The sequence below is a fragment of the Dinoponera quadriceps genome, unplaced genomic scaffold, assembly GCF_001313825.1.
Source record: "Dinoponera quadriceps isolate SergipeBrazil2010 unplaced genomic scaffold, ASM131382v1 scaffold616, whole genome shotgun sequence".
NCBI lineage: Eukaryota > Metazoa > Arthropoda > Insecta > Hymenoptera > Formicidae > Dinoponera > Dinoponera quadriceps.
In genome coordinates this window covers 1,678,272-1,700,673 of record NW_014555184.1, presented here as the reverse complement: position 1 = coordinate 1,700,673, position 22,402 = coordinate 1,678,272, and the positions used below count along the sequence as shown (strand labels likewise).

General features: G+C 44.5%; 1 protein-coding gene across 4 annotated transcripts in view; it reads right to left on the bottom strand.

Moving 5' to 3' along the window:
- Positions 1 to 22,402, bottom strand: part of LOC106743356 (collagen alpha-1(XXII) chain-like) — a 297,069-nt gene that overhangs the window by 261,595 nt on the left and 13,072 nt on the right. For all 4 annotated transcript variants that reach the window (XM_014617123.1, XM_014617124.1, XM_014617127.1 and 1 more), the window contains exon 2: positions 5,807 to 5,877. In XM_014617123.1, the coding sequence (XP_014472609.1) occupies positions 5,807 to 5,877 (71 nt within the window). The remainder of the gene's footprint in view (positions 1 to 5,806; positions 5,878 to 22,402) is intronic.

Sequence of the window (22,402 nt, the reverse complement as noted above, 5' to 3'; positions counted from 1 at the left end):
TTATTACTTTTTGTTGGACCAACAAAAAGTACGGTTGGGTCCGAAAATGATTATGATTTTAACAAGATTAAATATTTCTCTTTCCCTCAGTGTAGCTTGTAGATTTTTTCATGTTGGATTTTACATACATGTGTTTGCGCCAAAATATACTGCTCGAAACCGTCATGGGAACACTTTTTTAAATACCTGTATTATTTAAAAGAACCAACGCAGCGTGAGTTAAATAATTTACTTGGATGAGTGTAACATGAATTATTGAATGCTCCTCGGTTTAAAAAATATTTACTTTTAAAATTTCGTTTCAATCTCGAAACATCTTCAGTAAAATTTTTTAAATCTAAATGTTCTGGTATATATTATATTTCGTGCAAGATATAGAATCATTCGACTTAACAATCCATTCTATATGATTCTCTGATTGTTTCAAGCATTGTGAAGTGTGCATCAAGATTGCGCTACCGCGACATTCGCGTGACAAATGTCGCGAACACCTCGCAATAAATTTTGTGATCGTCGCGATTATCGGTTTCTAAATTTTGACGCACAGCCGGTTATCGTGTGATTTCATTTCAAATTACATTCGAGCCATTCAAAATTGAATTCAAGCTGCTTTCAGCAGCTGAAATTAAAGACGGTAAATTCGATATACGTATTTATTGGTTCTTTCAAAAATTAGAATTTCCGCGGAACGAGAACTACGATCTGTCGATAAAGTGTAATCATCCGTGAAACGCGATATCTTTTCTCCCGATCTTGTCAAAAGTGCCGTAGCCTCCGATTCGCAATTTTTCACAGGCAATTCGAAATTCGTGAGTGTATTCTCAAGGCGTTGTCATTTATCACGTGTTTTTCGTTAAACCGTTCAACGCCGAAAAGTATTATCACGGTCGCGAATAAAGTACGATCGATGCCGGATACTGCAGAGACTGAGGAGGAGGCTGGACGTAGGACGGATGTTTACCTTGACAATCGGACGTCGTGGGATGTCAACGCGCAACGGTCAACGTACATTTTGGACGCACACAAAGCGTCACATTACGTAGTGTATGCTTAGACGTAAATCGCATTGATCTTCCACGAGAAGAAGTAGTTAATTGCGCGCGGCGGACACTACACTACAGTGTCTAGTGTCATGTAAAATGATACCATTACTACCAGTCATCGTTTTGAATAATACCGTATAAAATCGAAGATAAAAATATTGAATATAACCGAAGATTTATGATAGAAAAGATGCAAGCGCTGTGTTTGTGAAGAAAAGTAATTGGTGTTGTTTTTAAAAATATAAGCTACCATTAAAAAAATAAAATTAACTTTAAGACAATCTTGAAATCGATCACTTTTGATAAATTCAAGGTCATCTTTTTTCCTCTTCAGACCAACTTTTGACTTTGAAACTTTCTGTTCGTACGGCGTTAAGAGGTATGAAACTTTCAATTAAAATAGGACACTCTATATAATCAGTTGTGTTTCCACCTCTATACAGAAAAAATGCTAGATTCAAATAAATAATTATTCCTTGGCAAATTTTTATTTGGAAATGTCTGCTTAAATGAATTTTTCAGTAAAACTTAGAATAAATTTTATCGCAGCCAAATGTTCCATTTGGATAATTTACTTGGAAAATATTTCGATCAAATAGACATTACTTGATCAAAGTAAAAATTTGCCAATAAGTATCGGAGTAATCATTTTACTTGCATCTAGTAAATATAATCTGAACGGGATAAAATTTTGTTCCCTCGGTGTACGTAGAATCGCGTCGCGAAACTTCTCCGCGAACTGTCAGATCCACCGGCGCGATATATCCCCTTTGTGGAGGACTTACGCGGGCGATCCATAAGAAGCGCGACTCGACGGGAGAGACAGGCGGCCCGAAAAATTCTCATTTCTACATCGCGATCGTGCTTGATCGACGAGCGACCGTTAAATATTGACGAGGTAGACGGTAGGTGCAAAAAGTAGCGGTTTCCGCGGGAAACGGAACGGGGTGGATACAAATGAGGCTGCGGGATGAGCAGCGTTATCTCGCATCCTGCGGGAGCTATTCGTCCCGAGGCCGCCCCTTCCTTTCTCCATCCTGTGCCACCGGCCCCGCTATCGCCACCTCCTGGTGCCCCCCTTGCACCTCCTGTATCCGCCCTTGATAAGAGAAACGCGAAACCCCCGAAGCGAGAGCGATTCTTCGATAGCAATTCGCCGATTGTAATTGTCGCGATCTCCTGTTGAACGAACGAACGAATGAGTGAGTGCGCTTTTCGAGGAATCGCGAAGAGGGGGAGGGGGGGGGAGGGAAGATATATAGAAAGATAGACGAGTGGAAAAAAAAAGGAAACGACGCGAGCGACTTCTCGCCGTGACTCTTCGACGCGAGGACGAACGTAACGCGAGCGAATGAGGAACTTTTTAATATGTCACGCGGGAGTAAGCGCAAACTAAAATCCCGCGCTAATTCGTTCTTATTACGACGAGGCAAAGTGGCAGCGTCGTTTCCCGCCGTTTTATTATTCTTAATAAAAGCGGCCCGGACGGTAGATTAAATTTTCTTTGCGTTTTGCGAGGCGTCGTCTCGTCGCCGAGAAAGACGTGGCGAGGAGGGAGGGGTGGGTTATGAGAACCCCGTGCGCGAGAACTGACTGACGAACGATGCGGCATAATCATTGCATTTCAAAAGGAAGGCAATGGACCAATTACGTTCAAAGACATATCTCTTTATTAAACGAACCCTTCCATTGGCGGGCGCGTCGCGCCTTCTCGGACGCTTCTAACGTTTCTCACAGCGACGCCGACGAAAAATTTCGCGAGAGACCTCTTGATAATATCGCAGCTATCGCTAGAGAAACGCGATTCAATTCGACACGTCTTGTTGTCGACAAAGAGATTGAGAAATTTGCTTGGCAATATCTCACCTTAAAGGGGTATTTTATCTTGTTGGATCTAAAAACAGGCCGACTTTACCGTCGGAATACTGATGTTTTCCTGTTTTATTGATCGCACAGAATTACAAATGCTTCTGCGTAGCGAAAGTATGTGCGAAAATGAATCGGAGCGTTATCTAATGTGTGACGGAAACGATGGAAAATTTAAAAATTGAAATCTCGACCAGTCGAGTAAATATTGCTTAGATAAAAAATTGTATATAAGAAGATACGAAAAGTTTGTAGAAAAGATGTTATATATCTTGGTTAGAATCTCCGTTAGGTATGATAAAACCGAGTAACATACGTTCTTATTTTATTTATATCGCACGAATATTTACGTAAAACCTATAATGTGTACGTAGGAATACAGAGTAGCGTGATCGTGACAATGTTTATATAACCTAACATTTCAAGGATCGCCTCGATGTTTATCGACGCTTATTAAATTCATCAACGGTTACAGCATCTCCTTAAAACTTCGGACTTTTAAAATATGTATTAAAAAACACCGATTTTCTCTACCTAACAAGGTTGGAGTACCGCTTTAACTCGCTTGATCCGGGTGAAGTCGGCGTTTCTTCCTCTGGTCGCGTTATCGTCGTCCCTCGTCGCGCACAATGCGATCAGGGAGGTTCGCCTTGCTCTTGGATACCGCCGAGTCGGAAATTTGTCTCCTTCCATCGAGAGACCCCGATATCTCTCGCGTTGTAACGGCACGGCGAGACGCTGGGATATTGGAAACGTTTCTGAGCGGAGCGAACGGGGCGTGCGGGAGATTACGCGGCATGTCTGACCATACGTTGGCTTTACTACTGGCGGAGGTGAGCAACCGCCCCGGTGCGAAGGAAGGGGAAGTGAAAAATCCGCAGATTCCTCTGGGAATCGTCGGGGTATCCTTATAAAACTGGCAGATTAGAGTGAAACGTGACGAGAGCGTGGAATCCGCTCTGAGTATTCAGCGAACCTCCCGGGCGCATCGCACAGTCGCGTCTGCTGATAGACAGTGGTGGGATCAAACTGCATGCGCGCTCGGAAACTTTCGAGCTGCTCTATTTTGTCTTTAATACATTTAGTTTCCCCGACGCCCGCACAGTCTCGAGTTTCATCCTGGAATATTCCGTCGAACTTGAATTACTCCCTCCCTCGTGATGTTTCAGTTTTCAGAAGAACGCGTAAAATTGTGCACGAATGGGCGAGAGCCGCGTCGAAGTCATCGACGAATAAGGATGTTGTGACACCATAAAAGTATCGATACTAGTATTGAAATGGGTGTCTAGTCAAGAGTATCGATGCCGATAGTGATATCAATATCGGAATACAAATATTGATACTGATATCGGAAGTTGAAAGAACTTAAAATTAGAGGAAATAGAAAAAAGTGGGAGAAATGTTTGGTATACAAGCTACTTTTGTACATGAGTGATTCGTACGCCTACGCATAGTAATCTTGCTGTGGTAAAAATACTTTTACCTTTTGCACTAGAATTTTTACGTTAATCTAAAAACATTAAAAGAGATGTGTTAAAGATATCAGTATTATATCAGTGGCGTCACATTCCTAGTGACGAGTCGCAGCTCAGGGAAGGGGGAATATTAGAAAATGCTGAATCGCAATCGCAAAGTTTGCGAAGCCGTGATGTAATGAGTTGGACGGGACTCTCGGACTGACAAGGAGATTAAAAACCACACCCGCCTGACTCTATGCAGTGAACTCTTTTCCGAAAAAGACAAAAAGAGCGAGAAAGAGAGAGAGAGAGAGAGAGAGAGAGAAAGAGAGAGAGAGAGAGAGAGAGAGAGAGAGACAAAACCAGATGCGATCGATCGCTCCCGTTTCGTGGCAAACTAAGAGAAACGGAGACGAATAGTGCGCGTTGTAAAGGCTAAAAACAAATCACTTCGTCGACGTAACACCGACGAACTTCCGTTCATCAGTATAAATTGTCCGATTCGCTGTTCTCGAGTGATTCGCCGCGAAAGGGGAGTGTCGGGCGATCGGATCGTGCGGTGAATTGAAAAAGCCCTCCCCCTCCCTTCCCGACGGCGTATTTAGCGAAACGCGATAACGATTAAGAGAGAAAAACGTAAGATCGAACGTGACTCCGATAACCCAAAAGTGCATTTTTAATACGCCCGTGCGAATGCTGAGAGAGAGAAAGAGAGAGAGAGAAAGATGATAAGCACCATTATCCATCGAAAATTAGCTCCACATATTCAATATACCCGTATTATTGTTATTACTATTATTACAATTATTATTATTATATGGGCAAATATTCAATATTGCATACACTATTGTGCATGAAGTATTAAACAGCACGACGCGCTCCATTCGCGCGCACCCGCGCGCGCGCAGCGATAAAGTACGCTTGATATACGGTCTCGTTAACATTTCACTATGGAGCGCGTTTTAATGTAGGACGCTGTTTGCATCCGCCGTGTGTAATTAAAATCGGCCATATGTGACGCGCGTCGGGTCGCGCGTGCAAATTCATGCATATCGTCCACGACGATTTGTCCGCGGCCGGCTCTTATCGTCCCCGATATCATTATTCAACGCTTGACTAAATACGTTCCTTACTTAACATAGTAATAAATCACCGGTCACGTAAGGCGAATCGCCGCCGCCGTGGCGAAAAACCTGCTGAATATTCGGGCGCGCGCGCGCGTGCTTCGCGAACTGCCGCTCGCGGAAAGAAGCGTCCCCCCCCCCGGGGGAGAATATTGCAACAGCAGCGCGGGATCGTCGGCGTAAGACACCCCGGAAGAGCAGGGATGTACAAATGGTTCGCGAAATCCCTCCGTCGCTGTCGCCGCGAGGAAGAGGAAGAGAGAAGCATGCGAACCCATTAGCGCTGAAATGAAGTTCGCGAAGGCGAAGCACTCACCCTTCCTCTCGCCGAAGAAGTCCGCCCGGCCGCATGTCGCGCACAGCGCGACGAGGATCACCAGTGACGATCTGAAAGCAATTACATTTCTCACGTCAGTAATCACGCCGGTACTTTGTCCCGCGGCGCGACTTTTCCCGATCTCGACGGCACGGGGGAAGCCGACGTTGCTGCCGTAGGGCGTGTTTGTCGGTCGGGTTTGAAATCGAAGTCGCTAATCTTATTAAAGGGATGCTACGTCTGTTGACGGACTTGATGAGCAGGGGTGATAACGCAGAGGCGATTCTTGAGATGTTGTGTTACGTAAAGACTGATACGATCACGCTACTCTGTATTCCTTACATGCGGATTTTACGTGTTGATGTGACGAATGTGAATAAGATAATTGCAATTGTTACTCTGTTTGATCATGTTTAACAGACAATCCAGCCAAGATGTGTCGAATTTTCATTAAAAGGTCATTATTTGCAGTAGTTTTTCAATTTTCAATGTAACAGATTTTTCAAAGCCTTAAATTAAAATTCCCTTCAAGTCTACCTGAAATTGACCGGAGGAAATAATCTTGTTACTCATTCGTTCGCCCGAAGCTTAACTCGCGAAAAAACCTCCACTTTTTCAATCGCTTATTTCTCGGATACTATTAAGTGAACGCGATTTTGTTAAAAAGAAAAAGTTACTTCTTTGGTATCAAAAATCTTTCTGTACACTTCGCATGCGAAAATGAGAATTTCCAGACATTTCGTATATATGTACGAAGAAATACAAAATGAGTAACATCATCGCGTCAGTGTTTAACATAACATTTTGAAGATTGTCTTTACGTTATCGTCCTTTATCAAATTCGTCATCTTCGGTCCATTTGGAATTGAAAAGGAATTGCATCGCGGGAGGAAAGAGAGAAAATATCAAGTTATCGTAATGACAGCGCACAAAGATTATCGGGCTTAATAAAACAGCAGATATGACAAACGCGGTGCGGAAGTAGCGGCCCATTTAAAGAACTTGATCTCAAAGATCGAACGCGCTTCGGGATGTGTTTAACGTTATTTTGTAGAATTCCGAAGCGCGGCGGTGAATAAATTACAGAGTTCTATCTAATTCCGCGAAAGGGGGTTAGCTGCGGTCGCAGTCGCGACGAGTGCAATTCGTGCGCGCGCCGGTATCTCGTCGGTATAAATTGCAGAAATGAAAACATGCGTCGTTTCGCAACGAAAGAGAGAGAGAGAGAGAGAGAAAGGGGAAGGTGTACACGTCGCGAGGAAATGTCTCTCGATTACGGGGAGACGAGCGACACATTCCAGCGGTTAATTGCTTCGTTATTAGCGCTATCGCCGAAGGTACGACGGGCTGGCAACTAATACTAATTAAATAGGGATGGGAAAGGAAGAAAGAGAGAAAGAGACGCGTCGACAACGACGGGGAGACGAAACCGGGACTCTCGGGACAAAGTCAGGGTAGAAGAGGATAGTCCGCCGCTAAGGGATAAGGCCGGTGCTAGAAAAGCTACGTGATCCCGCGGAAGAAAGGCAATGAAATTAACGCTAGAGCGATTCGAAATAACAGCGTTGTTCTCCTCTCCACTGTGGGGAGGGGAGGAGGGGGACGGAGAACAATAGAGACGCACCTGCTGCGCCATAACCAAGCCCGGCGATACTACGGATCAAGAAAAGTGGCCCTCCCTATTATGCCCGGGCTTTACTTTGACACCCTTTTGTAACGGGGCGGTTTTGTAGGGCGAAACGTGATCACGACTTCGTCGCGATGAGTTAGTCGGCCTCGCCCTAAACACGACGGCGACCTAATCCAATATGTCCGCGTTCTCGCATTGTCTTTAATCTAACTTAACTTGAAATTCACGCAAACACTGATCACCCTATCCTATTTATTGAAAAGTTTCTCCTCATTAGTCCGACGACCCTTCGTTCACTCTTCTCGCTCGTGCGATCTTACTATCTGTTAGAACCGCGTCCATTGTACGTTCGTTTGCAAAATGCTTCCAACACACGTTTTCTTCGACGCCCTTCGGAACGTAGCTGCACGTCCACTAGGAGAATTCGTCTTTGAGTGATTCTCATAAGATTCTCTCATTGGAATTCAATCCACTCATAGTCGTTCGATAAAATTCTGCGCAGAAAAAAGGTGCTAGAATCAAACGTAATTACCTATTTTTCAGCCTCTCAATCAAGTAGAGAAGAAGGTGGTATTCTAGCCTCCTATTTAATATCTTCACATTTTATATTTGTTTCGATAACAAATTCTTTTAACGATTGTTCATTATTTGTTTAGCAGTTCTCCCTTGCTGTACCAATACACGATAGCCGGTATTTGTTACAACGCATGTTTTTCTCTCCGGCATTTCGATACGTTTTCAAGGTACATTTTAGTCTTTAATCACACATACTTCCTTATCCTCCTTAAACGTGGTTGTAATTGTCACACAGATATATAAATTTACCGGCTCCGATACGCACGGCAATATATCCCGAAAATAATCGAGAGTTCGTTCTTCATTCTTCCCCTTTTGGTTTCCAACGCGCGTCGAAGAAAAGATTCATTACGAAGGTACGCTTCCTTCGATCTCTCGCGGCCGGCGATTTTCCCCAGTCACTCCGCGCTATTAAACCGCACGTCACTCGCCTCGGAAAATGGCATGCGTTCATTCAACCATTTTTATACGTTATTCAGTCCGGCGCAAAGGCATTTGCGTAGCTGCTGGAAACGAATCGTGACTCGCTCGTCCGCGCGCTATAAATCTCGGCGGCTCGCGCATTATTTCGCGCAGACTAAGGTCAGTGGAACACAGGGGAACTCGGTAAGTGTGACACGCATTTGCATGCCGGCTTGCACAACACGAGCGGCGCGAGCGTGGGCGTAGTCGATCGTGAATCACGATCGAGAATTCCGGTCTTGCGCAACGAGATCGCACGTAGACGCGGGCACGGCCCGTCGATTTCGATTTCCATTTAACAGGGCCGTCCACCCCTCCTCTCTCTCTCGCTCTCTCGCATTCAACAGGCAAATGTTGACAAACGATTGAATTATCGAAGCCGAAGAAATCGATGGACCCGCCGTCCCGGGGATAACGTTGCGTACGCGCCGCGGCGCGTAATCGCACGCCGCGAGTAAATGTCAGTTTTTGTCCGCCGCGTTAGTTGCCGCGTTAACTGCAGATTTTTGCGCGATGTTGACAGTTTGCTTATAAATATTGTCAAATTCAATGAAAAGAATTCATTTATTCACAGTTGGTTGTGTAGTCAGGTTTGCAAACAATTCATCCTATTACCTTATTAATTTATTGTTTGAACTATTAATTAGTGGAGGGGAAACACCAAGCCCAACATACCATTTTGTTTTTAGGCTCTTACGGTGCATAATAGGAGAAGCTCACGTACTATCATAGACAGAATTCGATACTTTATAGCCGAGAAACATGGGTGTGTTTATTTTCAATATTCAGATCACATTCGATGCCTCGCTTCTACTTATTGTTTATTAAATTAAAAGAAATAACACCAAGCGATCAGTAAGAACAGACACACGGAGAAATAACAGTGCGATAAGGGGAATTAAAAGCCTCTGGAAATTCGAGTCTTAACAGTCTACGAAATAATCGTCCAAAATTGATTTACGAGTATTCATCGATTATTTTTTATTTAGTAATTTAGTATATATAATTTAGTAAAATTCAATTGGCACACGGGTAGCAAAATGCCGAAATGTTTCAAGCCAACTAAGAATCTCTGGAGCACCTCTGAAGTACCAAGGGTTAATATAAATATTGATCCCACGGACGCGGGCGAGAGAAAGAGAGAGACTCGTGGGCGTTCGCCGAGACCTTTGTAAATATGATTAGCCTATTCGAACATCTATATTTAACGATTGATGCAACAAAGAGACAGTGTTTGCGGCGGGCCGGGTCATTCGGATGGGCATCCCGATGATCCGGAGGTCGCGATTGCTTTTCGCAAGATCATTAAGCATTTTTAAGGTCTCATACAAATTCCATAAGGACCCGACGCTTTCACAGAAGTTTAAGAGGCGGGCTTTCGTTGAAGTTTATGACGTTTTATAAGGTCTCCTGAAATTCCCGTGGTTTCGCAGGACGCAAGGATTTTACGGGACGCGGTCGAACTTTTCTCAAGCCGGTAAATGTTGCTTGTCTTCGCTAAGCTACGATAAATGTGTCGCCTGGTCGAGGACCTGCCAAGATTGTCGCGACGACGCACGGTAATGCGACGCGTCGTTTCCCCTCTGCGTTTTCATCGACTTCAGCGTTTTTCTCACACTTTCACACGTTCCCTGACACTTTTGTACTTTTGTACAATGACAGGTGGAATCGATCGCTATAAGCAAACGTAGAGAAACCTTCGAAAAATTTATTTGCGTTTGGCAAATACATCGATGCACCAATGTGTGCAATGATTAATATAAATAATCGATTTCTCTCATATTATTATATGAAAAAAATGTTAAAGCGGCCTTATCGAAAAGTGGACACTTTATGAGACATTTCATATCTCGTACTGAAAAATATCAGAATAAGAAGTACGAAAATCTCGAGAAATACTCATATTTCGATGATCCTGCACCAATATTTTTGTACGTAGAATGAATAGAGGAATCGATTCGTGTTAAAAAAAAAGTTATATGATTTTACTTAAAAAAATTTAACTTGAAAATAACCTCAAGGACGCCGTCTAAGGGTAATTAAAAGTCACTATGTTATATCCCTCTTGAAATCAAACAACTTTTGCTTGAAACATTTCTTCGTTTAACGCATATTTTTTCTTCATTATTTTCAACCGATATATTAAAAGACTCCCCCTGTATAAGATTAGACTATAAATATCCGTGTCTGTGACGAACTACGGTAACTCAAACTGTCTAGAGGCCACAGAGGATACGGTGGTAATTTTTTAAACACGCTATATCAACCGTTATGTTTAATCAGGTGTCATCATCGCGACGGTCGTTAGAACTCGACATAAAATGTAATCGCTGCTATTATTCAGAGTCGGACGGTTTAATTTACTCGTAATTCATTATCTTTCATGTGTGTTCTTCGTCGCGACAAATTGTACGCATAATTCCCGCGTATAAATTCATAATCCCGAGTCTGATGAGTTTGACGCTCCTGAAAGCTCGATTGAGTCGACGGGGATATATCTGAAATCGGCATGATTTACAGCAAGCTAACCCGGCGAATTGACCCTGTTGTCTTTCGTAAATTCCTTCGCGGACTCAAACCATTGCCCGGACTTACGTGTCGATTTCGCCGCGAGATTAAGCGCGTCGCGGTTTCGCGCTCGGGCGTGCGACAAGAGGAGCGCCAATGGAAATGTGTCGAACGCAATTGAGGAGCTTATTTATAGCAGCCGACTCCCTGCTCCCATTGTCCGCTTAATAACGCCTGTGCCGCGAATAAAGTGCGTGCACTTAATCATAAGACACGATAATCATCCTATTAATTCGTCCGGGTTATATAAGGAAAATTGATGACGCGAGAATATTGCCGTTCCTAGAAAAACGCGCGGCCGAGCCTCCATTTCTCATAAACTTCACGGACATTCTTCAGACGTTTTTCGCCCATTTTTTTATTATTAAAACACAAGAGACGTGTATATATATATATATAATAGCATAAATATAATAGCATTAATAAGAAAAAAATGAAAATTAATATTTGCGCATTAATATTGCGTATAAATGTCTACCTTAACTTCGTTTCAAATGAACATTTATTATTTAGATAGTGAAATAAATATACAGGTACGTAATTTTTCTTCGATAAGACATGAAATTTATGATTGGCCCCCTTGATGCGCCACTGAAAATACGGCACTAATGGGCAGTTATCTTTAAGAAGCGCGCGAATTCCAATCGATGTAACATATATCGTTAAACTGAGAAGTCTTAGAAGCGAGTTTCTAGTACGCGTAATCTCGCGCTTTGTTTCCTTCGATAAGCGAGTATCAGCACTTGTGCATGACATCACCAAGCAGGGGAGAGAGAGAGAGAGAGAGAAAGAGAGAAGGGAAGAGAAAAAGAATACCGCAAGAAGGAGGAGCTCTTCACCCTTGCGGGAAAAAGCGGAATAAATCTCGATGTGGACGGAAAGTGGCCGTAAAAGAAAGAACAGAGAAGAACCGCGGTGATAGTGCTGAAATGATAATCGACCGCGCGTTTGAATAATATATTACGGTATACATATTTATAAACGTATGAATTTATCTTATCATCTCGCGGTTTGGCAATTGCAAAAGGCGCCGGGGAAGGAGGAGGGGGAGGGAGGGAGGATGGTGAAACGGAGACGAAAAGAGAGAGAAAATAACGTCGAATATCGTTGCGCGCGAGTCGCGTGTGATGCTGTGACATTCGAGTTATAATAGCGCTCGCATTCGACGCCGATAATAAAACTGAATATCGCAATCGGAGCTCTCCGGTAAATCTCATTTATCTCGTCGATACCGCGGTATTTCCAGTAGCCGAAAATACTCGCGGGAAGCAGCATGTGTGCGCACTTTGTGCGTGTCGCCGTAAAATCACGTTTCCTGCTAGTAAATTTCCCTCCGACGACTTCTGTCTGGTCGGACCGCGAATAAATATCGTTACGTTACAAGCGGCAAATTAGCGTCCCGTTATTTCCTACTCTCGCGATAACAAGATGACAATATTTCTCTCTTAAGACACCGCCCCTAGGATCGCTCCCTTCTCTCGGGCTTCCGCGAGCGACATTACGGTGGCCGACGTTAATTTGCTAAAACGAACGTTGGGAATGTGAAAATGACGTGAAGGGACGCATTTGGCGAGATCGAAATCGCGCTTTCCGTCGTATCCACCGGGGGACGGGCGAACAAGAACAACGCTTGCCGGCGAACACTGCAGCGCAAACGCGTCGCAGCTACTCGAGCATCGTTCGCAGAAGCTACCTCGCGCGCGCGCTGCACCATAAGTAAGCCTCTTCGTAACAATGGGACGATTCACGAAATGAGAATGTGGGGGCCCTATCGTCGAAGATAATGACGACGAATGACGACACTCCATTAACCCAGTGGCCCGAGTTGCGATATAAAAGGGAATTAAAAGAAGCGAGTTCGGCCCGATGGGAGCGCGTAACACGTGTACCGTCGCAGCTGCTGGTGGTAGTGGAATAATTAAGCGAGACGACAACGACGACTACGACGAGGACGACGTCGTCGAGGAGCTCGTTAATGAAGCGATCTGCCGAGGACTCTTGCAAGTCGACGAAATCCTCGAAGGAAACTTGAAAAGAACGGGGGCGCGATTTTGGCGCGGCGTATCTCCGGAGCGAAGGAAGCGCCGCTAATGAGATAACCTCGCCTTAGGCTGCTCGACTGCGACGAGTGCATTGATCTATAATGTAAAGAGCCGGCGCTCTGGCGCGCTTCTTTACAATCCGTTACGACTTCCCATCGCCGGCGCGTGTAATTAGAATTTAGCGCGGGAATTAATGTGTAATTTAAAGTTACGCTCTTTGAACCGCTCCGCGGAAAGTTTCGAACGCGAAAATTTCGAGGAGCGCCCGTTTTCCCGCGCGACTCCGTATTGACGAAGCGTCGTAGGTTTCGACTTCGAAATGCCTGGGTTTTTTCTCCAAAGGTATCCCCCGAGAGGCGAATCAATGCATACGGGAAAATAAATATTGTATTCGAGCGAATATCAAATACATTGGCGAATACTTGTTTCGAGTGTTTCGTGAGTCGATATATCCGCGAGTACATCATAAGTTCATTGTAAGCATCAAACTTATTCAAAATATATTCTGAATCCTAATAAGTTCGGTACTTCAGTCAAGAATATTAAATTAAAACACTAAAACTAAAACTTCGGTTTACTTATTCCAATTAACCGAATTTAACTTTCCTCCGATAAGGTTTCGAGGAGAAGGTTGTATTGTGGCTCTCGCAGGTATTACAGCTCCCCGTGGGATCTTAGATGACGAATTCTAGCGATTACATGTGGAATCATTTGTTAATAGCCCGTTATGCAGCGCTAATATATCAATATACAACAGCCGGGATTTGTTAGAACGCATTTTTACTTTGGAGTATTTTGTTACGTTTTCAACGTGCATTTCGGCATTTAATCACACATATTTCTTCATTCTTCTTAAACTCGGGCGTATTGTCACACGAATATATGTACATTTGAATGCTTTGTTTATTATTTAACATTTCATTCCGCTGTAAACATTTCAAGTTGTGTCAACGACCAAAAAAAAATGACTTTGTAGAACTGGTTTTTCATTCTAACAACTTATTCGTTTGTCATTTCCCGACATAAATGAAGCGATCGAAAGACGTGACCGAAATCGAACCGCCAACGACTCGAAATTATCGAACCCTTCAGATACAAAAACAAATTCACACACTTAATTCAATTCGAATTCGAACGATTCGCGACCTCTAATATCCGCGGCTCTCCCGTTGCTCCGCCAAGGGTAGAGGCGTGGTACGCGCGAGGAAAATTCGCGGGAAACAAACGAATCTTATAATCTCATTCATAACCTTGCACCTCCGTTATACGTCAACGTGATTTACGGTGAAGGATTGCGCGGCACGGCAAAGGCACTGGTGTGTACTAAAATCCCGTGTCGATCATTAATTTTCTGAGAAACCGCCGTGACGCGCGAATACACGACGCGTACTTTCCCAGGGTTGTACGTACGTTTACGCGTCGCTACGTATTTACCACCAATCACTGTGCGCGCTTCCTATTATTTATATGCAATAATAATGAATCCGGGAAAGATACTGCAAAGTGTATAGGAAATTAAGCGCGGGTGCTACTTGAAGCTCACGCGATACGTTGCACCTCCATGCATGACGGCTAATAATTTTGGGGAAAATTTCCGCGCAAGCATAAACTGTGAATTCTCGCGGCGAAATCCCGGGGAAAAATCATGGGCGGGAGACGGCGGATCTTTGATATGCCGTCCGCTAAAAATAAAAGCGCCGATAATGAGGTCTCGATAAATCTCGCCTTTTCGCGCTTGCTGTCGGTCGTCTCTATAACTTCGAAGACTTGTAATTTCGAGAGAGAGAGAGAGAGAGAAATTATTTGTGGACTTCTATTAACCAAATAAAATATAGAGAGCGAATGAAAATAAATATAGATAAATCACAGGTAATTTGATATAATTCTCTGTGCACTGTGATAGATGTTTACGATTTCTAGTTTAATTTTTCCTAAACTTCCGCTGCGAGGAGCGCGATAATTGGAGAAAATATATATTAAAGCTGTAATTGCGGCCCTTTTATCGTTCGTATCGTTAAAAGATTTTAATTACGGTGATATTATTCGTATCACGCGACGATTACGTGCGAACGAGATACACGAAGACTCACCGCGAAGCAATATGTGAAGTTTCGACAGAGGGCCGTCGTTTACTAACGCCTTGTTACTGAGGAAAAACAGCGCGGCGGCTTTGATTAGTCTATCTTTAAATCGGAAGTGGTGACGCCGAGGTTAAACTTCAACCTCGCGCGTGCGTCGACATGTAACACGCACGGGGAACGCTTTCGTGCGTCTCTCGCGACGCGAAATTCATCGAGGAATTAAGCGGTACCATCAGCGGCAATTTTCACATTATTACCGGTACATCGAAATCACTTTTCAGGATATAATTGTTTTGCTTATCACGTCCGATGTGACTGTCTTCAATATCGTCGCGATATTAAATCATTATCGATGAAACTTAAATAATTGTCATTATCTCCTCTTGTAATGTGAATTATAAATGTAATACTTGAGATGACGATGTAGAGAAATTCTTTATTCGCGAGAATCTACGCTATATATATATATATATATATATATATATATATATATATATAGAGAGAGAGAGAGAGAGAGAGAGAGATATCTCAATTATTTGCAAGGCTCCTTGATTAAAATAAAAAAAATGTAAAAGTAATGCACAATAAGAACGAAATTGTAAATCCAATTTGTATATATTTACAATATATAAATTCACGAATTTCAATTTCCACTACGGTATATCTAACATATACATATATAAAGAGAAAGAGAGACAAATAATGTCCGCGTTCAGGTGTGGGAAGCGCCGGAAGGTTAATTAACAGCGCCTCGAATTGGCGGCTTCAAAGAAGCGGAAGTGGAGCGTGTGTTTTCGTTTGATCGCGATCTCTCTCTCTCTTTCTCGAATGGGCGACGGGATCCCACGGAATTCGCACAAGCGCGGGCTCCAGATGGACGACGCGAAATAAAGAAACGAATTTATTTCCGTCCCCGAAGTAGCGTGCGCGGCGAGTCGGGGTGCCCTGTGTTTGACCCGCTTCCGCAGGGAGTTCCATTCTCGGAACGTACTGTTTATTCGTTTCTCCAAACGCGGTCTCTCGAAACCGCGGTTGGTTTTCCGTCGTCCTCATTACATTAGTAACTCATCACCCACACTGGTGACTATGATTACGTTAACCGACGAAGCGGGAAGGTCGCTTTAATACGTCGGGAAGCCGGGAATCGCCGGGAGCAAATTGTGACGGCCGCGCAAGAATGCGAGTTAATTGCACTCCGACGTCAGAAAGGATTGAGTTTCTTTCTCGGGATGATACTGTCTCGCGAGAGTGTCTCCGGGCACCTGGAAATCCCGATGAAAATTTTTACCGTAATCCGAGCCGCGCGATCTCTTCGCCCGCTTCTTTCCGCGCGACCAGTCGCGACGAGAGAACAAGTCTCGGGGGAGGTAATTAAATCGGACAAAAGCGGTTTAAAGTTGCGTCGTCGTCGGCGGACGGAGGGAGGGGCGGCGAGGGATGTAGGGAAGAAGCGTGTATGTTTGCTCGAAGACGCGTGTTTCAAGACCCTCGCTCTTCGGGAAAGGACGAAGTAAACTGCTGACGGTACCGCACGGGTCTGGACTTCGTTTCCGAGGGGAGTCCTTTTACGAAGAGTATATGCGGGATATAAATCGTCGATGGACATTGAAAGTAATCCCGTCGTAATTTTAACCGTGACTACACTAATATACTGAAAATTGTCGTCCCTTCGAGTGGAACGTCAACGTCTCTGTAGCGAAATTTCATCCGAAGGTTCCCCCGCGACTTTCGCGGTTTCTTTCATGAAACACTTCAGATTTCACCGAGATTTTACACGGTGGGGAACATTTCGTACTCGTGGTTAAAATCGGTCCTTACTAGAATTGTTCTGTTAAATTCTTAACATACCCGTGTGCTAATTTAACATATTGTGCTTATGTTGTTGTATTTTTATATTATTACATAATTGTGTAAATGAGACTTTGTTTACGTGGACGTAGGAAGAAACGTTCTCTCCGGCACACACATACGCGACGTGCGGTGGCGAACGTGTGAATATTTATCTCGCGTTTCCTCGTTTCAAACGTGATTTGACCGCGATATTTCGGCTTTGTATGAGGCACGTCAAAGGCGGAATTGTAATTCGCGGAACCCGTTTTCACAGTGTTGCGTCGAGCGCGCGATCGTCGTCGATAGCGGCCCGCGATTATTCATCTCCTTCTGAATTTTCTTTCCGCGAAGCGTTTCCGCGAAGCGTTTCCGCGCTGAGAAATACGCAAAGGCGATATAAATAAATAATCCCGATACTTCGGTATGCGAACAATGGGCCGCTGCGTCGGGTATAACCGCGTTGCAGTCAATAAACCGATAATACGACTTTATTACGGGCGTCGTTGTGTTCGCGAAGGAATAGCGATCGGCACGAATTTGCCGCATTCGCGGCCATGCGAGTCCGCAGGTGGTCTGTGAAACCGTTTTACACCTCGCGAGACAAATAATTCGCGATACCTGCGCCAATCGTTACGGTATTGCGGCCATTGCCGCTATCCAATCTCCGGTCGACGCTGGCGCAATATCTGCCCGATGCTGAAATCTCAAACGATAGAATTTGCTAAGTCTCGCGCACCGATGATGAAATCCTAACGATCTAATCCGGATACAGTTCAGCCTCGGATTCGATCGTCAAGTGAGGAATCACGAATTGCCGTTCCGCGACATCCTTAACCCTGAGATAACTGAAATAATATCATAGATCTCTCAGGCCTGCATCATCGGTGAAGGTGATAAAAGTCGTGGTTTCTTTTAATTATCTACATTTCAAGTGCATTTTACATTAAATGTGTTACCAATTTTTATTTATTGCCTTTGTAACCTGATTGCCGCCAGGAAACCACATTGAAAGAACACCGTCAGGGTTGATACTTTCGATTAACGGTCTAATTAACATTTTGAACAGTTGCGGGAGAAATCATTTCGGCGAAATATGTATCCACGTGTCGAGAAATAAAGATACCGAGACGCGCTCGCAATCCGGCCAAATTGGCGAAACGGCGAGAGCAATCGTGTCTCGTGAACAGCGATTTTTTTTTTTTTTTTACATATCGGTCCCTCGATCCCTGTCCGACGAATCGAAACGAGCGGGCGTTAATGAAACGTTTTACAAATGAAATTAACATCGCAATTCGAGCCGATCCGGATGGAACCTCGTTATTCCCGTCGCCCGATGTTCCTCGAAATACCAGTGTCCAAGTTTTTCGATTCTCTGCGAGAAAGGATTTTCCCGAAAATCGGCGAGAAATGTGCGCAAATTGACGCGTCGTCATTCTCCCGACGTGTTTTCCTCCCTCAAGAATGCCGTCATAATCGTATTCGAAAATTCCAATAAATAACAAAAGACATAAGGAGCGACTTGGCGCGAATATTTTCGACTTCGATTCCTCGGGGCAAGTTTACAACGAATGCGAGATACCAAGAACGAAGCCGTGTCCCGAAACAATATAGGAAACAATAAAAAATAAAAACGCAGCGCATTCCGCGATAAAAGCGGACCCGATTCGCGTTCATATTTAATTTTCCTTTTAATGCCCGGCGTTTCGGGCGATTTATCGACGGCGAGGGGAACCCTTCCTGTGTCTCGTCGAGCCGCGAGCGACGACTTCGGAGGACCGGCGAAAGAGGCGGAGAGAATGAGAGAGAATATTATCTTACACGGTTCTCTCTCTCTCTCTCTCTCTCGCAGCCCGTCCAGCCACGGGTAATAATTCAGCGACGATTGCGGAGAGCGACGCGGCCTCTTAAGCTGGCCTGTGGCACGTTGCTATCTATAAACTGACGTTTAGGAGCGCGTGCCTGCCGGCGATACGATGCCGCGAACGAGCCCCGAATATGTCGGCCGTAAAGGTCGGCCGACGAGCGAAACGTGCTCTCGCACTCCGATGAGACTTCGGGAATCGGCTCGCGTTTGCGTATCAATGACTCGTTATGCTAATCCGTCATCGCGTCGACCCAATTTCCGCGGTTGTAAAATAGCTCGCGACCGGCCGGCGTGCGTTTGTGGATGGGAACTATCGGCCGGTACGAGGGACGATCGGTTTGTAAGAAAATTGCGGAGCCCGTCGAAGAACGCGAATCGAGACCCCGGGGCTCGGTGAAAGGTCGATTACGGCCTGAATGTGCGATATCATGATTTGTTTCTCCTTCCGAGCTTGCCGAAATCGAAGTTTTCGCCCTGTGTTCAATCTTGAAAAGGTGACACACACCTGAGCGGCCCGAGAAACGGCCGAATGTTGACATTTTCTTAATGATCGCGTTATTGACTTTACGAAGATGACCCTTTGAGGGATGATTTACTTACATATCACGCGAAGCCCGTTACAGAAAATTGATATATAACGTTGTTTTGGTATCAAAATGGGATGTTTAATGTGGCGTTAAAATTCAATCTGTAGAGTTAAAGACTCGAAAGGGAAATGAATAAGTGTCAGCGTCATCAAAATAAGCTTTTATCATTCTATAGGCCGTCTAAATAGGCGCAAACTATCCTGAAAAGTATCAGCGTGGCATCAAAATGTCCACTCGGTTAGACGTTTTCGGTAAAAAATGCGACTGTCTAAAATTACACCCTCTCGTGTCCTAGATTTGTCGTTTGTCGCTTCATTATGTACGCGGGGAATCAAGGACGGTTACGATGGAAAAATCTCGTTCTCCGCTAATTCGTGCTTTTTTATCATTCAGTCGATCATAGCGTGTGCCGGTTTTCTTGATTCGACTTAAGTGGTACACAGAAACGAATTGGCATCTCGTGTCTGCGTTAATCGGCGATGATGAAATTAGCGAGGAAAATTATTGAGAAAAACAGTTGGTCGGGCCGTCCTCTCCGACCCGGACGAAATCACGTCGACGATCGTAACGAGACGATCGGAAATTCGACGCCGATTTAATGCGGATGGCGCGATCGTTGGGCGCTGATAGTACCGAGGCGCGCCTATGCGGAATCTTGCGGCATAAACGTGTGAAACAGCGCCTTGCTATTATCGCTTTCACACGAAGAGGTCCGCTATTATCGGGCGACCTTTCCCCGATGGTATTCGTGCTCGTAAACGTAGGTGGCGAGTAATACGATAATTAGAGGGAGACGAGCCACTGATTAATACGCGCATAACAATGCCTCCTGTACTGCGTACGTGAGACGCAAACTGGTTTAATTTCGACATTTGATTCGATCGTCCGCCACCTTCGCCGACATTCACGCAGAATCCCTTTCGTTCCTTTCTTCATGCGCGCACGCTCGGTATAATCTTCTTCAGTGGAAACCTGATACAAAGGGAAGACACTAAAACCGATGGCCATTTTGTTTTTGGGCTCTAAAGCCCCGTTGGAGAAGTAAAATGAACATTCATGCGCATAGGTGTTAAATGACAACAGAAGATATATTTGCAAAGGATATTTTTCTACAATTTTATTCGTTTCGAAATGTTTTCGAATGTTTCGATTCAGTTATCTAACTAGCACTCACAGATCCGTTCTAATTCATTGCTGCGATTATTTCCCGTTTTGCACGAATCCGAAAGAAGCTACACGGACGAGAAACGAGAGTATTGCGCGCGGTTGTTCGTCGGCAATAAGCACTTTCTCAAATAGCAGAGAAAGGTGGACGTTGAGACGTGCGCTACCGTACGTCGATCGAAGTTCTTCCTGCGGATTTCAGCTTCGGGGGGCCCGCAGAGAAACACGTCACAATGTGGAGTGGAAAGCTGCCAAGTAGCCAACTCGGGGATCTCTCTCCGTATCCTCCGTCGTACTCCCGTCCTCGAGAGAGAATACGTGAGGCAATCCCACCTGCGGCCATGTAGCTAATACGAATTCTTTGCTTCCGGGATTCTCTAATTTCCAGATGTGAATCCGCCGGCCGGGGAAAGAAACGAGCGAGCGCGCGGAAAAGAATGAATTCGGATCTCCCGTTGCTCGCGTTGTTTGCCCACCGTTTTCTAATCGACGCAACATCGCGATAATTGGAAGAACGTGCGGGCAAGGTAAAAGCTGAAAGAAGAAACTTAAAGTTCGAAACTTCGTTGAAACTTTCAGATAAATCTGGAAACTTATACTTCTTGCGCGTCGTATATTTGAAAAAAAGAAATGATTCAAATGGAGAAAACTAAAACACGTCGGTCTCGTTACTCGTAATTGATACATTTTTTAATCGGACACTCTTGCGCTCGACGAAAGGTATTATTCGTCGATGATTCGAACGGTATTCGTGCAAGTTGCGGCGATTTATCTGACGAGTGTGAATTGTAAATTTTGCTCTGCGAACTTTACCGGAACTCTGCCGTATCGAAATTCACGTCAAACTTCGCGCACCGCAACACTGCGGCGTGCGATCGAGTGCCGTGATGATCGCAGGAACAAGCGAAGAATCTTCTTGAAACTCATATTACACGCGTAAGACATTACACACTTGTATGTGTATAATGAACTCAGAGAAAGAAGAGAAAAATATTGCGGCCGAACAATACGACTCAGCGTTTCTCGTGTTGTCGAAAAGGACGATAAGTAAAACAGGCCGATTTTGAAGTGACTAATAAAAACCGGCATGCTTTCTTGTAGTTTCCGATAGTTTTAATAATAATAATTTACGGTACAAGATGTTTCATAGTTTCACATGCCGATTTCAATGCTTTCCTGATAAATTAAATTTTGTTTCTAATCAGAATCACATTCGGCAGCTCAAAAATACAAAAAACAAACAGACCGTTTTCACTTGCCATTCCGAGAGCCAAAATCGACGCATTTTACACAACGATTTTTCTTAGCTCAACATTACGTTACATCAGACGACAGGTGTCATTCGTCGATGATTCGAACGACGTCCACGCGAGTTCTGACACTTATCTGCCGGGCTTGAATAGTAAATTTCGCGGCACCTCCGAACTCCGAATTCCTCCGTATCGAAATTCACGTCAAACTTCGCGCGGCACAGTGGGCTGCGATTGAGTACCGCGATAAACCAGATTTATGCCCCGCCGAGACAATATGTCTTGCCCTATTGTCTCGACAATGAAACAAGTCAGTCAAGGCAGTATTATCCCTCAAAGGATGACCATAAATTCGATCCTTATCCGCATCACGTAGATCTCGCGATCCGGCGCGGGCCGGGCACGAAGGAGAGCGTTTAGCCGGCTGTATCAGACGGAATTTATAAAGGAGAGGGTCGCGCACGTGGGCTTCTGTAAGCTTCTGTGGTCAACGTGTGCTATTCTTGCCACTCCGTTTCGCCACGACTCGGTAATTAATCGCC